Raw genomic sequence first — 19,587 nt, forward strand, 5'->3', positions numbered from 1 at the left:
TCCTAGCTACTTAACTGACATTTCTCATTTAAAGGTGCTGACAGTACCACACGTGTTAAAGTTCTTACAAATTGTGATTCTCAACAGTAACTGATTACTCCTCAAAAATAGGACATATATAAAAAAAAGATCTCTTGGGTTGTTTACAGGGAATTTGCATGGGCAAATTAACGTTGCAACACGCTGTTAACCCCATTGGTGAAACTACTCACTGGATTTTCCCTCTGTACTTTCTGTTGAAGTGATTTCTCCTCTCCCCACCCTGCACGAAGAATGCTTCAATGGAAACATCAAAACCCATGTGGGACATGAGTTGCAACAATGCAGCAATGAAATAACAGGAAAACTCAAAACTGGATTCCCCCTATTTCTTAAGGAACGGCATTTCGGGACTTGGTATATTGGTACTTTTCCCATCTTGGCCTTTGGAATCAGGCAGTTCCCTTGTCCAACTGATTCAGTTCCTGCCCTGTACTGGAAATTCAGTCTGTATTTTGGTCGAGCAAAAATTTCACCAGATCCACATGTATGAAGTGGCCAACAGCACACAGTTCTTTCTACTTGTAATAAGAAAATTAAGCTTCCGATGTTCCAGGTCTTTCTTGCCTAATGTGGGAACACTCTATAACACCAGGTGTGCCTTATAGAGACCATTAGATATAGGAAAGGGCTCTATTTGACCACTGGAGTAGATACTCCCATCTCGGCGATGCGATATGTTGCAAAAAAGTGGACATTTGTGTGGTGGATAACGTTTAAATGTAGTTAAGCCAATCCTAAAGTTGGATAGTTGATATGGCTAGCAGCCATATCAACCTGCAACTCACAACTGGCAGCCCACTGAAGCTCGGCAGGTGTGAGCCTGGTCAGTACCTGAATGGGAGACTCCTGGGAAAAACTAAGGTTGCTGCTGGAAAAGGCGTTAGTGGGGCCAGTAGGGGGTGGTCACCCTGAGGTCTGTGTGGGTCTTTCTGGTGAGATGTAAAACCGAAGTCCTGACCCTCCGTGGTCATTAAAAATCCCAGGGTTTTTCTCGAAAAGTTTAGGGGTGTAACCCCAGCATCCTGGACAGATTTACTCCCGGCCTCCTAATAATCCCCATCTATGAACTGGCTTCATCACTCTGTTCTCCTCCCCACTGATAGCTGGTGTGTGGTGAGCGTACTGGTGCACTATGGCACTATGCTCACTAGTGTCTAAAAAAGTGCTGTATAAGTATAAGCAATTATTATTAAGTTTAAAGGGAGACTTAAGTTAAAAAAATAATAATTCAGCACATCTCTTTGAAATCCAAACAAGCCACCAGCCTTCAGGAAAGGGAACGTCTCTATACATGAAGTCAGCAACAACTACTGCAGATAACTGACTGTCATGACTACCCCTTGCACAGGGGTGTTGTTTGAGCTTCTTCCTTCTGGGCATCGGTTTATGCTACTCAGATTCAAGTGCAATAGAACTAAGTTTTCCTTTATTCCCATAGCTATTAACCTGCCTAAATTGGACAATGTATTATATCTTTAACATATATTTATTTTCTTTTTCATCGTACATGTATGTCTCTTACTTGTTAATAGGTTTGTGTTGAGTCAAACGAATTATGAATTGCTACTGTAGGTCTTTTACCTGCCTGCAAAACACATTCCCAATTTGTTTCCGAATAGAATTAACTGTTCTGCCACTGGGCACCTCCACCCTACCCACCTACCTTTCACCTCCGGCAAACCTAAGCATGGACCGTCTGGAATCAGGGCACGAGTGAAAGTCACACCTGTGAAAAACAGGAAGAGTGCTCTACAGCTCCATTAAGGCATGCCGGTCAGAAGAAAAGCAGGTTCACTCCTGCTGTGTTCCTGGTGGCTGCACCAGGGAACTCTGACACTGCTGTGCTGCAAATTCCCTCTGTAAAATAAGGCCATGTGCACTGTAAGACACTGTAAGACAGCATTCAACTTTTTCTTTTCCTTTTATTTAGGAAAAATTCTGAATATTCAAACAAGACAAAACACATAAAAAACAACACAAAACAAAAAATAACAGACGGCTTAAACGTGCTTGTCCATTTTTACGGTTTTCTTGTTGAAATAAGCACAAAGTCAAAATCTGTGACAGAAGCAATCACAAAATGACTAGATAGGTAACACTTAAATAAGTACAAAGCCCAGTCTTTTCCAAAACATTCAAGAAGGGGACCCCAGATCTAATGTAAGCTTGTTACAGTGTTTGTCCCATAGAAACGTATCCTGTAAGACTTTTTACAAAGTAGAGTAGGTTGATAATTTAAAAAAACAACATATACATGGCATATACAGCTGACGATAACAAGGGGGTCCTCCCCACCCCCTCCTCTATTCTACCACTCCGTGCTGACCAGGCTCCAGAGGTAATCACTGATGAAGCCCTCAGAGTGCTCTCTCGTGTCGAGGTTGATAGGGGTGACAATATCCTCTCCGAAGTGGACTGAGGTCGCCCAAGTTAAGGCAAAAAACCATCTAGCCGCCAGGGTTTTACCAGAGCTCACACCAGGCGGGGACTCTGAACTCCTGTGCCATACAGCTTGTACCAGCACAATTCACCTCATTAATGTACCGTCGGTGCCATCTCTTAAAAGAACTGTGATCACTCCACTTTGCTATGGCCTCGGAAGTCTTTTACGACAGTAAAAAGACAGGAAATGCAACTTACATACCCCTATATAAAGGACTATAAAGCATGCAGATACTCAATACAGACCGTCACTTCCTTACTGTGGTAACAAGGCTATGAGCTTGCACTGAAAGTTTATTCAGTTAACAAACAACATCTATTATGAACTGGTTTATAATTCACATGACCCAGTCTTGAATAACTGTAATCATTAATTACTTGCACCAAGCTTTTTTAATTTCTTAATTACACGTTTAAAAAGCATTGATTGCAGCAACTTAAACCTTTCAAGTCTGCTACCCTGAAACAGGCTATCAAAAGGGCTGTATATTATTTCTTCTCACAGTTCACGTGGAACTAGGAGGAAGAATAGTTTAAAAGCACAGTAAAAGGATACCTCCTCTGAGGATGTCTGGCTCAGTATTAAAATCCCACTTTATCTTCGTCACCTTGTGGTACAGCTGAACGATGTACCTGGAAAACAGAAGCCACACACTTACAGAGAAACCTTGGCATGCCTCAACTTGTAGCCGAAAAATAAAGGCATTGGTTTATGCTACAAACACAGCAGACAGCCAACAAAACAAAACAGTGTTTCACACTGAATGAACAAAACAATTTCCTTTGCTGATAAAGTTTGCTGTATATTCTACACATTAACACCTAGCCTTGAAATACCATGACTCAAAAACATCAATGAGGCTCCATATTAGAAAGAGAGGCTAATGACTTCTCAGGAAGGGTTAACAGAAAGCTTAAATGTCACCAATATAATCATCAGCTGCATTTGAAGATATTTTTACTAAGTGTTCAAGGATAATATTCCATGGAGTTTTAGCGCTTCTCTACAACAACTCTACATTGTCCACACCCCCTCCCAACCCACTGATGCCAACTACACCAGACTGGACTCAAAAGACCCTAAGGCTCATTCGAAACATCTCGATTGTCAAAAAAGTGGCACCGCGTCAGCTCTGTTAATTAATACCACCCGCTCTCCTGAAGGCTCTTCCAGTTTAACAATCGCTATTTCATGTCCCTAGCCGACAGTCAGCAGGACTTCCCAAGAGTCAGACCACATCGCCAGAGGTAGCACTGGGATTAAATTGCCAGGGCTCCGTTTTCAGGCAACAGAGACATCTGAAAGTCTCAGATAACGTGATAAACACGCCACTTCCTCTGGCCGCTGGGCTGTTTGCGATTGCTAAATGGACTCAGCAGGGAGATGTTTTGGAAGAGCCCATGTTCAGTTTCATTCTCCGCTGAGTGGGTACAGGGTCACTGCCACAAAGCCAAGCAAGGCGACAGAATATCTAGAGAGTCTGTTAAAAAAACTCTGTATAATGCTGGAAACGTCTCCTTTAAAGCAAGAATCAGAAAGGCAGAAGCAAGAAGTGAAACTTGGATTCAGGGGAGCAGGTATTAGGTTATTTTGCCCCCCTTTTGACTTTTTGGAGGCCTGGAAATGCAGGAAGATGCAACTTTTCCCAGGATGCACAGTGGGCAAACCGTGTTGGTAGCCAAGAGAAGGCAGTGCTCCAGCCTGACCGTACTTGGTAGAGGGGATGATCTCAGTGGTGTCCTCGTCCACCTCAGCTTGCAAGACCTGGACCTCCCTCTCAGCCTCGCGCAGGCTGTCGATCTCCTTCTGGAGAAACCTGCTGCACAGGTCAAGGCTCAAGAACAGAGAACAAGAGGGGAAGGCTTCACACATTAAAAAAAACAGATCACCTAATGCATCCCGTTTTTGAGGCATGCAGGAAAGGATATTCTATTTCAGCCTGGAGCATGTCCTTCCTCGACTTGCTCCTCTGGAGCTCCTTCTCCAGCTTGTCCAGCTCCTCCAGGACACCGTTCCTCTGGCTTTGAATGTCCAGCAGGTCGTGAGCTACCTTCTCCTCAGTGTGCAGCAGATCTACAGACAAACAGAAGTCACTGCAAAGGGCAAAGGGACACCATGCTGCAGGAGGACAATAATGTTCGTTTCAATACGGGCAATGCAGTACCATCATGCTCTTAAACATCTTGCAGCGCCCGCACCTGAAACCAGCTGTGCTGCGGACTTCCTCGTCTCCAACAGGCGGCTCAGGATGAGGGCCTGCTTCTCCATGGCGGTCTTCACCGTCTTCTCCGCGTTGCTGTTGGTGATGCAGTCCAGCAGCACCTCGCCGACCTCCTCCAGGGCCTGGATCCCCTCGTGCATGGCCGACATGCCTAGGCACTTCCTGCAAGAGGGCAACTGACTTACCGTCCCGGAGGTTCACGACACCCCAACCCGGATGGTGTCAATCAATGGCAAGACTGCAAAACAGGCAGCAGGAGTTACAGGGAGAAAGCAATGCAGGAGGATTACAGAATCTGGCCATCACATCCAAAATAACAATCTGACCATCATTTTTAATTTTTAAATAAAACTGTTGTTATTACTGCTAAAACACTTCCAGGGAATACTGGAGGCGAGGGGGGTGGTTAGTGAGTAAGAAAGTAACTAGGGAAAGGGTGATGGGGAGTGGATGTTTATATTGCTCCTGTACCTTTTATATGAAACTTTTCTTGTAGAAATCTAATAAATATATTAATTAAAATATAAATATATTGATGAAAATGATCTGACGATCACAGGGTACAAAGAAAGCATCATGGTCTTCTGAACACGGAGCCACAGATAGCAGACCACACCCAGGCAAATGTAATTATTCATAGTCCTGCAACAGGTTATGTAGGCCTTATCAAATCAATGACAACTGAAGACCTTTAAAAATGTTAAACTGGTCTCATCTAACTGATCAGTGCAATTACATCATTGAGACAAACCCAGTGACATTGCAGTCTTCCTGGACTGGAGTTGTGCCACACTGCCCTAAACAGTTTTGACAGTCTAGGTACTTTTTAGATTTCAAAGACAATACTGTGTGGTTTGTAAAAAACAAAACAAAAAAGTAATTTGTCTTGTAAGAACCGCCTGTTTCCCAAAGAATCACAACCTCTTTGGAATTTTGAGACGTGAGATTCAGAATATCATTTAAATAAAGTTTTAATGAACAACATACTGTACTTAATATACTGTATATATATTTTACGTTTCAGTACAAATCCTTTACTTATGACTTGGGAAATGCAAAAGATAATATCACTATAAATATCTCTTTGAATGTAATAAATTATCATACTTCAAAAACAATTAAGAGAGTATCCAGGCATAAATTAAAATGAACAATAATTTTAAAAACCGATTAGTTTTCCAGCACTTCACACTTAAATCGGTCATAAATTGACATTAGATTTATGCTGTTCATCCAAAATAAACAGCGATCATCCTGAAGTCCCCAAATTTGTTAAAAACGTATCTATAATGTTATCCAGAATAGAAAATGAAAAGATCTTATGTTTAAACACACAATGATTAGATTAGTACTAATCAAGATAAATCAATCTCTATCGTGTTATTTACTGCCCCGTGGTAACGTTTGTTAATTGTTAATGCAACTCTGCTCTTAACTCCAGCTGTCGCCATCAGTGCATTACTAAGATGTAAAAAATGCGTGTTGTGCCGGCGTTCCTTGATGGCAAACCTTTAAAGACAACAAATTTCAAACTACAAACCCAAAACAAACAGCAACCCGGGCAGCTATCTTGAGATTTCCATATTCGCTTCAAATATAAAGACTCCAATCATCCGCCCTGCTTTCCATTTGTAATTTTCGAGGGAACAGATTGCAACACTAAAAGAAATCCAATTTTAATACGCTTACCTAAACAAATCGCGTTGAACAGAAACAAACTACGGTTGCCTTTGCTTCCGAAATTCAAACTGTAAACTCCCGCCCTACACTGCCGCAGGCGTCCATGTCGCGCCTGTTCAAATGTGATAAAGAGACAAAAGCAGAGGAAAAGTCTGGAACAAAGGTCAAGAGATTGTGGAATTTCACTCGGTAACACAATTAACATGTTTAAGAGAATGGTTTTGATCACAACCTTCACTTTCTTCAAAACTGGTTACGTTTTGTTTTATTTTTGAACAGGCGCCGCTGTGGATTAGCTCAGAAGGGGTCAGTGGCAAAAATGTTCACAAATATTTTGTGATGTGCCCCTTGGGCGTGCAAAAGCAGTTGTGTATTGGATCATGGTCATTTTAAAGTCCGTTTTTATAATTATAATTTCGTAATGATAATGCTGTCGAAGTATAGAAATACTTCAGTGCTAGCCCTTGGCGTTTCAGTTATATAAAGGGCATATTGTGTGGATTTAAAAATAATAGTCAAGAATAAAATATGATGTATGTAATAGTATACATATTTAAAAATATATTACACTTTTGATTGGTTCAAAACAGATTTTGAGTTTAGGTTACAATCTTTGCAATGCAAAAATACCGAGTTATACCAGCTAGTTTTAAGTACCGTGTATGTGCTGTCTCTCCAAACCTTACTGCGCCATCATGAAAACGGTGTCTTAATCTGTTCCTGTCCTCAAATAGGCTTTATATTTTTATTTGTACATTTATGTCGCCATCCAGGGCACATAATACGTACAGTAAAAGCTGCCCTACCAACTCGAGTCCCCAAGTCAGCTGGATGTGGGTCTGTAAGAGTGGTTTTAACAGTATTTTAGATGTTGAGTTTTTTTGTATTTTAATTTTTCTTCTATTCCGCGTGTCCTACAGTTCGAGGATTTCTAGTCCTGGGAACCTCACATCTAGAACCTCACGTGTAGCGGAGCTCTTGATTAAACGAATCCTCGTTGCTTGGTTGGTCCCTTTGCAAGTGTTGTTTTTCCTCCTCAAACCCAAAGTCGGAGATCTTAAATGAAGTACCAAACACAGACGTTAGAAAATACAGCTTCCAACATGTGTAGGAACTGAAAACAAAGAGCTGAAATGAAACCCATCATTTGGTGTATTAAAGGGTTCAATTATTTGAGCGCTCGGGCGGAAAAGAAACCATTAAGTGTGGGGGTCACCAGGGCCAGGATGGGGGAACCCTGCAACTTGAGTGATCAGTTTGTAGAAACGCATTGTGAGAAAATAACCTGGTCCTGGAGAGCTGCTGTCCTGTCTGTTCGAACACCGGGGTGCAAGTATTCTATCAGTTCAGGGGTTAAAGTCTAATCATCTCTAAATGACTTAAAATGAACAAATAACCTGCTTCAGTGAAAAACTAAGAGATGGGTGATTTTAGGGTGACCCATGAAAACTGCTGGACTGCGTCTCTCCAGGAATTGAAGTGGCGTTCGCTGTATACACCCACATTTGTAAGACAGGCACCAATTCCTTTAACTTTTAAAAATAAGAAAAAAGTCCCAGTGGCTATCTCTGTGAAGCCAGAGAACTCCAGACTATGGTACTAGTGCCTGACTGGCGGCAGGTTTATCCGTGACCCCATGAAAATTCCTTTTTTAGGGAGATTAAACGTAATACCGTAGTCAGTGATAGTATAGTGAATAACAGCATTGAACTAACCACAGGATGGCGCTAAAGGAGCCAGTGAAGACTGCTTTCCTATTTGTATCCAAGCCAGCGCAAGAACTCATTAAAAAGATGATCCGCAGTACATTTTATAAAGCATGAAAGAGATGCATTGGAACATATACCCAGTTAAATTAAAAAAACAGGCCCTAACACATCAATTTCTATTAATACAATAATAGTAATATTGCTTATGAGGGGCTGATAGGAAGTTCTTCACGAATGTAACAACTACATGTCAACGGAGAGAGTCGGCTACAGCTGATATCATCAATTAGTTTCATTGCAGTCCATGTGCTTTTCCTTTCTATTCGCGGCTGTTTATTCATGTTTCTCCCACAGAGATTTAAATACAATCTACCAAGAGCACAGCCATTTGCTTTGCACTGGGGCTTCAAGTGACCCTAAAACTATGGTTTTTAGAACTGCAGATCCCCGAAAATCTAAATCCATGCATTGCATATATACTGTATCGGTCTCCTCCGTGCTGTTAGGAGAGTGGCGCTTACTCTGGCCCGTTTCCATACGGAATCAGCGATTTTATTCCTGTAATGGATGGAAACAGACACCAGCTTGTTTTTTTTCTTCTGGTCATAGGATTCAACGGCCAAACCACAAACAGTTATCCAAGACAATGTCCCATCGTTTTATTTAGACACGTACCCAATGTGTGGCCCGTATTTAATTCGTGTTTATCAGAGCAAAATAACTTTTCTTTTTTTAACCTTTTGCCTGCACCCGCATGCCAATCATCTTTAAGATCCGAAAGCGGCGGGTGAGGTAACCTGATCATGGTACGCTCACAGTCTAATTTAGTTTTTTTTAGTGGCTTTAGGGGCGGAGAGGAGACGGGGGCAGGCAGCAATCACCGCAAATACAATGGGGCGCATCATCATCACACGCAACAAGCTTGCCTGGTGATATATCAAGAACTTCTCGGGCCAGGAAAACGCACAAGCTAAACTACTGCTACACCGACAAACTGGTTCACAGACCAGTATAAACAGCACAGCTCGAACCGAGCCGAGCTAAGGTGTAGGGTATCTCTCCATGGAAACAGGAACATTTGAGAAGATTACGCCAAACGCGAGGATCTAGTTCAAACCCAACCGGCTGGCACTGACTGGCACAGGTATGTTGTGAGAACTCAACTTTTACAGTGCTGTCTCTTGAACAGGATTTGAGAAGTTTCGAGTGCACTTTGCAGAACAGCTGTGTATATATCTCCACCAAACGCAAAATAAGCGCTGTGCCGCTAGCATCTCTTAAGTCTTTCTGAACGCAATGAAAATGAACACCGACGTTACCGGTAATAAAAATGTAGTTTAAAGTCTGAAACTATATACCTTTTGGAGGAGGAAGCATACAGATTCTCATTGTTGTTAGTGTTTTACCCGGATGGAAAACTACCTGCATGTGCGTTCATGCGCTTCTCCAAAAGTGACCTCAGCGCGCACGCCAAATTGTTCAACATTAACTCATTTCTCAGCTTGAGAAAAGTAATATAATGTTGATTGTGGTGTCATATTGCTTATGTTTATACAAAATACAGGACGAAGGACACATAAATGAATGTTTAAGTCAGAGTACAGCGCAGTAGTGTCTGTAGTATGGATTAGTTTAAATTGCAGTTTATCCTGACTAACGCTGGCGTATATTCCTGCTATTATGAATTTCTACAGCTCATTATGGCATCCACAATATGCTTGTTTAGCTTGTCTTGGCGTTTGCATGGTACCGATAATGCAGTCTCAAAAACGTTCTGTTTAATTAGCACTACAGTATCAGGGCAAAAGATTTCGGTAAAAGGTCGCCTCGCATTGAAAGGTACCAGGCGATAAGATACTGAGGTGGGCATACGCATTGGATACACCGCCTTTCTACAGACTGCTGTCCGCGTTGAATAGCTCACAGGAAAAGAAAAAAAAATCCTCCTTACAGCTCTCTAGTAGGGGGTCCATTTTCGCTCAGTTGCCTTGTAAGAGATTAGGCTTCTTCAGAAGGATCTCAGGACAACAACTCAAAGCGCCCATACAGTGCAATTACTCAAAAATACGTCCTGAAGCACTGTCAAAGCTGGATCAAACGATCCCACTGCTGGTTCCTTCATTTCAAACTCCTCACAGTACAAATCTCATTTTATATAATGGACGTTTACAATTACATGTTACTGGATTGCATTTTATTTAACTTTCACTTGGTTGTGAAAAAGTGAACGTTTTTCAGTTTCATTGGTACAGATGGAGGGCAACCACACCTTTGAAACAACATTTCAATACAATACCCATCCAGACAAAAAGGTGGCCCTGATAAAACCCTGCTTATCTTTCACTGTACCAGTGGAAAAACCTTCGAAAGAATTTAATCTCTAACACACTGTTTGCTTTTCCCAATTTGCTTGCTGGAAATCATTTCATATTTCTGAGACAGAAAACTGCCAACAATCCTATCTTGTAGCACTTTGATCCATTCCAGGCAATAGGAGCTGCCCACTCTTTTTCAACTAGTTCTGGATGAAGGGTTTTTTAATTTTGGCTTGTTTTGAATCAGACTGCATTGACCCCCAAGCACAACTTACAGATTATTAATATAGACTGAGCATCAAAGTCTGTTTATCATACTACACTTGCATGGAAGTTACTATACTTGCTTTTTGGAAGAAGATCTTATATGGGTATTGGATATTGATTAGAAGTTCTGACATCATTACGACATCTTTTTGACCCTGACGCACTAGTGCCCTGATCTGTTGCATGAGCTCGTCAGATCGTCTGTGAGAGAGGGCGTGACTGGACACCAGCGATCAGGTGGTTTAATGAGGTGAAAGTCAAGGCTTGTGGAAATAAAGAAACGCACACAGAAGGAACCAGTGTGCCCCACTTTTCAAGAGAAGTGATCGATATGTTGGAAACCCCTCTCAGCTAGACAGTCCCTTTTAGAGATGAATGAAGACGTTTTGCAGAGCACCCTGACTGATATCCTGGAGCGTGGCGCAGATGCACAGAGCGATGTGCCAATTGTCGGGTGACAACAGCCCAGCTGCTGAGATCCAATTGTGATGGAACAAGAAGGGGAGTCTAGTCGCTACAGAGTGATTCATGGCAGCCTGACTACACGATGCACACCTTGATCAGTGATTTTACCTGCTTTCACATGCAACCTGTCCTGCAGGCTCTTCCCGATCTTCCAACACTGCAGCAGGACAGCTCCTGTTCTGCTGCTTATAGAAACAGCATTCTTGCAAGATGAGGATGTGACTCTATGCATTATGTTATGACTGTCATGCAGTGTCACTAAATGACTGTCATGCAGAGGATGCCCTGCTCTCCAGACTTGACCCCATTGATTACTCAGTCTTGAATTGATTACTGTAATCGCCTAAGTATCTAAATCCACATTAAACAAACATCAGTATGTCCAGAATTCAGCAGCCACAATCCTGACCAGGTCTTGGGAAAGTGATCACATTACTCCTATCCTGGAGTCTTTGCACTGGCTTCCTATCAGGTTCATCCTATTCCCCACCTCTCAACTTTTGCTCATCTAATTCTGGTCTCCTGTCTGTCCCCCAAGCTTGTCTACACTCTATGGGTGACAGGGCCTTTTCCTGCTGTGCCCCAAAGCTCTGGAACTCTCTCCCCAAGGATATCAGAGAGTCACCTTGCCTGAGCTCTTTCATATCAAGACTCAAAACCTCCTTTTTTAGAAGGACTTTTATTTAAGTGGTTGTGTGTCTACCCCTTTGCTTTCCTACTTTGTTCCAAACCCTAACTGGAATTGAATAATACCACTGTCTCATCTCATAGTATTTTTTTTATTTATTGTAAAGCGCTTTGAGAAGCCTCTTTTATAGGTGCTATATAAAATAAAGTTGATTATTCTTAAGCACATCTGCAGGACGAGCTGGGATGATGAGGGGCAAGTGGGGCTCAGAGACCAGTGACTTCCACTGGTCCCACACACAACTCCTAGCCTAGGACTTTCACAATAAACCCTGCTGATCAACCCTCACAATAATATAAATCAGCAGAATGAATTTACTTAAGTTGTATCTAGTCAATAAGATATCAGTGCACCTGCAACTAAAAAGGATTGTCATTTTCCCCGATAACTGTGCGAATGTTTGCTGTTATAACCAAGTAAACATTCTGTTTTCTGTTGCAACACCTGGGCCAAGGGGACACGTTTAATAGTGGAGGAAGTTAAATTTTAACACTTAAACAGACCTTTTCTAGGTATAACTGTGATTGGTTTACAAAGAATAATTACTGAAATATTGTTGTTAATGGTTAAATTATTAGTGTTAGGAGGAATTCTCCCACAACATGTATCTATGTTGCTGGAGACTAAGGAGAAACAAGTCCTTTTGAATTTTCCCAACAAGAAAACGAGAGGCAAACCCTTACGCTAGTGCCTGGAAATGGAGCATTCTGTCATTAGTACTCTGAAACCAAAAGCAAACACGAGAATCTACAGATTGTTCCCCCTCACACTCTTTCCCTCTTCAGCAGGTGTGGCTGAACTTGTCCTGCAGCTTCTGGACCCTTTGAAAAGCCCCACAACAGGAGCCTTGTGCTTTTGTGAATGGCCCTCCTATGCTGGGACACAGATCTCAAAATCACTGCTGAGGAGTGTGTGCTCACACACCCTTTCACTGATGAAAAAATCCCACTCGGGGCTTGTAAAAAAAAAAGCTGGGAAATTGGGACAGCGGCGCCCAAGACGGTGTTAAAAGTTTACATGCCAAGTTCGTAAATCACACAGGTGCGAATATCTATTTGGCAGAATTGATAAGACCACAGCTACAAACGAAAACATGCGCAGCCGTGCGGAGCAATTTCTGCCAACACGTGTCTCCGCTCCCCTTGCCTTCTGGCATGTAGAGCAGGTCTTGCTTTTAAAAATAGCACCAGCAAAACAGCTGTCGTGATGTTCTTCCACTTACCCACAACCGGAAATCTGGACTGGCTTTCCTGCAGAGTCGCGGGAGGAGTGCGTCCTCACGGCCCTCGATTTCCCAAAGCCGGGACTGGCGAGGTTACTCCTGCAGGCCGCTGGGCTTTTCCAGGGCGGCTCCCAGGGGGAACAGGAGAGGGTCACACTGAGAGGACTGCTGTGCACCTGGAAGTACTATAGAGCCTGCTGCAGGGCTGCAATCAGGGATTCCCAGAGTGCATTGCAGTGGTGATGAACCACATCTGATGGGGCGCTTGGGTAAAGGGGTGCATTGGCAGAGTGGCAATGACAAGTAACCAGGGTGGGGGCCCTATCCCCTTTATAGCTTCAAGAGCTGACTACACACACTCTCATGTACACGCACACACCATGGAGCCCCTGAGAGATAAAAGTATTTAAGAGGGGATACCCCCAGAAAATCGGAAAACATTTTTTTCTCCCAATCAATGTTATTATCCACCCCCACCCCCCAAGTAAAACCTGCTGCTGGCTCTGTCTGAGAGCGGTCTATGTCGTTCCTGGGATGATGGAGGGTTTGTAGCAACCTGACAAACGTGGCTACTTGGAGGAAGGGTGGGAGAAATGCAGGCTGTTCTCAGTTCATCAGCTCTCTCCGGCTCTCTTTCAGCACCGCCATGATTCCAGTGAACGAGCTCCGGCACTTTGCAGTGGACCAGAACCCCCGGCTGCGGGTTCTGAAGCCGTGGTGGGACGTGTTTGCTGAGTACCTCTGTGTAGCCATGCTGATGATCGGGGTCTTCGGCTGCACCTTACAGGTAGGGACTCAGCCCAGCCTGACACCGTGTGTTCTTATTCTGAATGCTGCGTTCAGATCTGGAGACAGGCACCAGTTTAGAAAGAATTTAAAGAAGATTTGTGCCTGATCTCAGGGCACTGTTGTAAAAGGACACGTTAAAGGAGCTTCAAGTGTATAAAATCCTAAGGGTCAGTCCAGGAGAATATTTCAGCCTCTGAACCCCGACAAGACAAACAAGGAAGTGGGGTCATACTTGGAAACTACAGGATAATTTATTTAGGAGGCAAAACAGCAAACGCTTTTCTTACAGAAAGGTGTGGGAGACTGGCGCAAGCTTCCCAGTTTGATTGTTGAAGCCAAAACTCACGTAGATCCTAAACTGCTACACAAGCAAGATGGGCTGTTTGTAACCTTTCTGTTGACCAGCCTGTTACTATACCCTTAAACACTTGAACAGTTACAGTAAGGAAAAATGAGAAAGATTAGGCACGTTTCTTAAGGCAAGTAGAAACAAGTAGAGATGAGTAGACATGACACTGCAGGGAGGAACTAACTTTTTTTTGTGCAGAGGAATCATGCTGATAGTTAACAAACAGGCACATAAAAAATTCTCGAAACAATAGCTCTTCACAGTTTCTCCTCCTACATAAACACTTTGAACTTGGCAAAAAAACAAGGCTTTGGAAGAAGATGGCCATTTCCCTTGGCCGGTCAATATTCAGACACTCAGAAGTCTTCTCAAAAGCTAGAGATCAAAGGGTGACAAAACTGAAAACTGCTTAGAAGAACTAAGCTTCAGCCATCACACCTGTCAGATCCTGGTCTCTTGGTAATTGGTGGGAAAAGCACAAAACTTTATGAAATCTCCTCTTGGTCCTCCTATCAAGGGCTTTCCTGCACATTCACAGACCCAGCCTGCCAAGCGATTCACTCCTTCTTCCAATATAAAAACTCCAGTCAAGTCTAGAGTTATACAGAAAAATCCTTCCCTGCACACTAAAGCCCACTAAACCTTCTCTTCTCCTTTCTCTGGCAGCTGACGCAAGACAAGATCGCATGTCTCCCGACCCACCTTTCTGCTCCCTCCCCGGAGGATATAAACTGTGATCACATCACAGGCAATCATGTCAACAGGAGCCACCTTGGTCTGCCCACCGATCCCGACCCCTCGCCTCACAGCTCAATGGTCCGTGAGTTTTTCGGGCTGAAGAACAACCTGGACCTTCACCAGTATGTCTTCGTCAACCACATCTGCTACGAGATGGCGCTTCACTGGTATGCCAAGTACTTCCCTTACCTCGTGGTCATCCACACCCTCGTCTTCATGATCTGCAGCAGCTTCTGGTTCAAGTTCCCAGGCACCTCCTCCAAGATCGAGCTCTTTGTCTCCATCCTGGGCCAGTGCTTTGACTCACCCTGGACCACCCGCGCCCTGAGCGAGGTCTCCGAAGAGCGCCGGGAGGAGAAACTGGTCATCCTGCGGGAGAACACCTTCTTGAAGTCATCCTCCTCCTCAGCCGACTATGCCGCCCGAGAGGAAGAGGTGGCCGGCCTTCTGCCGTCCGCCTCGGTCAAGTCCAACCCCGAGAAGAAGCTGGCCGAGCAGCAGGCGGACGCCTCCACTCTGGACAAGAAAGAAGGGGAGCAGGCCAAGGCGCTTTTCGAGAAGGTCAAGAAGTTCCGCCACCATGTGGAGGAAGCGGACCTCCTCTACCTCATGTACGTGCTCCAGACGGTCCTCAAGGTCCTCAACGTGGCTCTGATCATCATCTATACTGCTGCTCTGGTCCCCAACATCCAAATTGTGGTGCGGTGCTCCGTACCGGAGGACCTGACCGGCTACGAAATCTTTTGCTGCAGTCACACCAAAGCTCACCTCTTCTCCAAGCTGGCCTACTGCTACATCTGCTTCGTGGGCATCTACGGATTGCTGTGCATCTACACCCTGTACTGGCTCTTCCATCGCCCCCTAAAGGAGTACTCCTTCGATGTCATGCGTCTGGAGACGGGGATCAACGACATACCGGACGTGAAGAACGACTTCGCCTTCCTTCTGCACCTGAGCGACCAGTACGACGCCCTCTATGCCAAGCGATTCGCCGTCTTCCTCTCCGAGGTGAGCGAGAGCCGGCTGCGGCAGATGAACCTCAACCACGAGTGGGGGGCGGAGAAGCTGCGGCAGCGCCTGGCCAAGAACGCCCAGAACCGTCTGGAGCTGCACCTCTTCATGCTTCCGGGGCTCCCGGACACTGTGTTCGAGGTGACGGAGGTGGAGTCTCTGAAGCTGGAGCTCCTGAGCGACGTCACCATCCCTGCCACCATCTCCCAGCTGGCTGCCCTGCAGGAGCTCTCCCTTATCCACTGCCCCACCAAACTGCAGCTGGCCGCCCTCAACCACTTGCGCGAAAACCTCCGGGTCCTGCGGCTCACCTTTGACGGGCCAGAGCAGGTGCCTGGGTGGGTATACACCCTGCAGGGCCTGGAGGAGCTCCACCTGACAGGCTCCCTCACCCACGAGCTCTCCCGCAGTGCCTCCCTGGACACCCTGAAGGAGCTGAAGAGCCTAAAGGTTCTGACCCTGCGGAGCCATCTCCCCAAGATCCCGCAGAGCGTGGCGGATGTCGGTGGGCGCCTGCAGAAGCTCTGCATCTACAACGAGGGCACCAAGCTGCAGGCCTTCAGCAGCCTGAAGAAGCTGTCCAACCTCATCTCGCTGGAGCTGGTGGGGTGCGAACTGGAACGCATCCCCCACGCCGTCTTCAGCCTGAGCAACCTGCAGGAGCTGGACCTCAAGGACAACCGCCTCACCTCTGTAGAGGAGATCCTGAGCCTGCAACACTGCCGCCGCCTTGTTTCCCTCAAACTGTGGCACAACAACATCGTCTACATACCTGATCACATCCGCAAGCTCCGGGCCCTGGAGTGCCTGTACCTGCGCTGCAACAAGATCCACAGCCTGCCCCCTGGCTTGTTCTACTGCACCAAGCTGCGTCACTTGGACCTGTCCCAGAATCTACTCACCAGCATCCCGCTTGACGTGGGCATCCTGCAGGGCCTGCAGTATCTGTCGGTGGACAGCAACTCCCTGGACTCCCTCCCCGACGAGCTCTTCTACTTGAAGAGGCTCAAAACCCTCGTGCTCAGTAACAACCAGATCGCCTCCCTCTCGCCGAAAGTGTCCAGTCTGACCCAGCTGGTCAGGCTGGAGCTGAAGGGAAATAACCTTGAGGCGCTGCCCCCTGAGATCGGGGACTGCCCTCTCCTCCGCCGCACCGGGCTGGTGGTGGAGGATGCCATCTTTGACCTCCTGCCCCCTGACGTCCGAGACAGGATAAAGGACGGCTAACGGGAATCGAGGAGGCAGTGCCATGGCTAAAGGATGAGAAAGCTGGATAACTCAGGGTCATAACACAGGAGTTCCTCTGGGATGCACTACCAGGACGGAATGTCCTACTGTGGGAAAAGGGGGTGATCAGAACTGTGCCTATCCTTATACAGATTACCAAATAGGTCTCCAAACAGTGAACAATGTTGAGCTTTCTCCAGCCTGTTGCTTAGGAGGGTAGCTAATGATCACGAGGTGTTCTGCAATCTGCTGAGGTACCTGATTTTCATTTATAAACTTAATGAACTGAACAGCTTAACATTTAGTAAAATGACAATCGGGAAGGGATCTGAGAACTTTCTGCAAAAACCTCTTCAGGGTTTTTAACACTATTTTTCTTTATTGGCATTGAACAGCCAAAGGTCAAATTTGACTATGCAATTTGAAGAACACTTTTTGTGAATTGCAGCTACCAAGTGTCTTTTTCATGACCATTGATTCACAGCAGCTGATTTGATGAGAAAGGGTAATTACTATGTAATGCTGCTCAGAAATGGCTACGTATGAGGCCGTACCAACCATCATGCTCTACTTCCTGGGAATTTGCTATGCAGACCTAGCTAGGAAAACTGTTTTTAGTCCTATCATCTTAGAGCCTTGTCATCACCTCATTGCTGAAGCGCTGGAATCCCCAACAGCTACAGGACACATCTCATCAGCCAATCCGATGCAATCCTAGACAGGACAAAAGGGTGCCAGTTTCATAGCAAGCCCCACCCTCAACTCTCTCCACCTGAGCAGAGACCCTTGTTCAGGCTGGTATGCACCTACTAGGTTAATAACGATAGGAAGCATTGCAGTTGCAAGTAATGCTGTGCACATTTGCTGTTACTATACAATACCATCAGTTTCAGGGGTATTAAACCTTGATTTGCAAGGGCTAACAGATGAGCAGGTATTCATTTTCTTAAATACGCTCATTACTACTTAATGGGACCAATTTAGCAATTTCTACCAGCTCACTGGATGCTAGTGCTACAGACAGACACGGACAGCCCTAATTTAACTGATCAATCACACCTTACTTTTTCATATTTCGAGAAACCAATATTTTTTCCATACCACAAAGTACCGTATGTGTGTTACATTTTCGACTAATGAAGCATTAAGAAGTGTGGCTGAACACCTATACAATTGGGTTAAAGTAAAGTAAAGTGCCAGAAGAGAAGGTTTCAGATGCTGCTCTTGACACAGCCCATGTGGGCCTTGTTAGCAGCACAGCATTCCAAAGAGAGCAAGGTGTTATAAAACAACAAGCTCAAAATACCACAATATGAGGTCTCCAAAGACCATCAAAACCCTTTAAGTGCTCAGTCAGCAAGGACTCAAACCTCAGGGATAATAAAAACCTCAGGGATGAACTTCTCCTTTTTCCCCTCACTGTTGATAACACTTTCAGCAGACCAGCTTTGTAGAGCTCATAGGGTTGCTGATGAGGACGAGAAGAACTATCTCATGCAACAGGTTTGAGGCTCAGCTGTGGCCCCAGAATGATTTAAATCTCCCTCGTGCATCAGCATTAGATTAGATTAAAAACAAACACAAGTTTGAGTTTGGCCATCTACACAACCACTGATGCACTGCTGACACCCCATTTCAAAATACAGGATAAAGAGAACAGTATCAATTAAAACCTAAATGATTGTTTTATTGCGTTAATAAAAGGGTCACAAATCTTTTCTTTTTCAAAAGTTAAAGTTGAGTTTAGAGATGAAGGTGTCCTCTACTCCTGAGCTCCAGAAGGTCTTCACACTTTCTAATTACAATAAAAAGATCTGGGGTTGCAAAGAATGGTTTAATTGGTCCAATTACAGCTTAATTTTTTCCTTGTTGAGGATTTAAAAATGCCTATTAAACCTTTTTTGTTTTGGTGTGGTTGTTGGGAGGGGGGTGCTCTGCAATAGGACAAGCAGAACAAGCTCAGGGCAACGCGACTAACCCAGCTGTGAAAACCAACACACTATTCCTCAACTGCTTGGGTAGCAAAATAAAATAAACTTCAAGTGCTCAAGCTTACAGCCTTGTTTGTCTTTCCCGCCTGTGCACAGCTACAGTCCTAGAGGTGCCGTAGTTTCTGCAGCTCCATGTACTGGGACGGACTTTCTGTCTGATCTAACCAGTGGCTCAGCTGGACCCCAGTTCAGCCTCTTTCCCCATGAGGTGTAAAGGGAGCAGTAAGGCCAGCAGGCCTGCGGCTCCCCAGTGACTGAATGAAAATCCAACACTCAGCTGCAGAGGAAAGCTCCAGGCTCACATCACCACTGTTGGCAAGTTACAGTAAAAAAAACAGACAGGCCAGTTGGGAAACAACTAAATTATCGGAAAAGATTGTTTCATTCACACCAAATTAAAGTAAACTCAGGCCTGAACACTTACAAAATG

The 19,587-nt window shown here is 44.8% G+C and overlaps 2 protein-coding genes across 2 annotated transcripts; one reads left to right on the top strand and one right to left on the bottom strand.

Annotated features, from left to right (window-relative positions):
- Positions 1 to 1,948: 1,948 nt before the first annotated feature.
- Positions 1,949 to 6,469, bottom strand: spc24 (SPC24 component of NDC80 kinetochore complex). Its single transcript, XM_088933036.1, has 6 exons — positions 6,396 to 6,469; positions 4,684 to 4,944; positions 4,414 to 4,558; positions 4,197 to 4,301; positions 3,041 to 3,117; positions 1,949 to 2,457 (listed from the first exon to the last, which is right to left on the bottom strand). Exons 2-6 carry the CDS (start codon positions 4,853 to 4,855, stop codon positions 2,351 to 2,353), a joined length of 606 nt encoding a protein of 201 aa, XP_088789162.1. The 5' UTR covers positions 4,856 to 4,944; positions 6,396 to 6,469; the 3' UTR covers positions 1,949 to 2,350.
- A 7,228-nt stretch (positions 6,470 to 13,697) lies between these two features.
- Positions 13,698 to 19,213, top strand: LOC148820790 (volume-regulated anion channel subunit LRRC8E). The gene is made up of 2 exons (XM_088931850.1): positions 13,698 to 13,839; positions 14,857 to 19,213. The coding sequence occupies exons 1-2, from the start codon at positions 13,699 to 13,701 to the stop codon at positions 17,164 to 17,166; spliced, it is 2,451 nt and encodes an 816-aa protein (XP_088787976.1). The 5' UTR covers position 13,698; the 3' UTR covers positions 17,167 to 19,213.
- Positions 19,214 to 19,587: the final 374 nt, after the last annotated feature.

This window comes from Atractosteus spatula, chromosome 14 (genome assembly GCF_055471065.1).
Source record: "Atractosteus spatula isolate fAtrSpa1 chromosome 14, fAtrSpa1.hap1, whole genome shotgun sequence".
Lineage (NCBI taxonomy): Eukaryota > Metazoa > Chordata > Actinopteri > Semionotiformes > Lepisosteidae > Atractosteus > Atractosteus spatula.

Bases quoted from the DNA above. Each gene is read 5' to 3' on its own strand.
- spc24 (XM_088933036.1), bottom strand. From the start codon at position 4,855: ATGTCGGCCATGCACGAGGGGATCCAGGCCCTGGAGGAGGTCGGCGAG. The intron at 3,118-4,196 runs GTACGGTCAGGC...TCTGTTTTCCAG, and splicing joins GAGATCATCCCCTCTACCAA to GTACATCGTTCAGCTGTACC. The intron at 2,458-3,040 runs GTATCCTTTTAC...GGGCGACCTCAG, and splicing joins GCCAGACATCCTCAGAGGAG to TCCACTTCGGAGAGGATATT.
- LOC148820790 (XM_088931850.1), top strand. From the start codon at position 13,699: ATGATTCCAGTGAACGAGCTCCGGCACTTTGCAGTGGACCAGAACCCC. The intron at 13,840-14,856 runs GTAGGGACTCAG...TTTCTCTGGCAG, and splicing joins TCTTCGGCTGCACCTTACAG to CTGACGCAAGACAAGATCGC.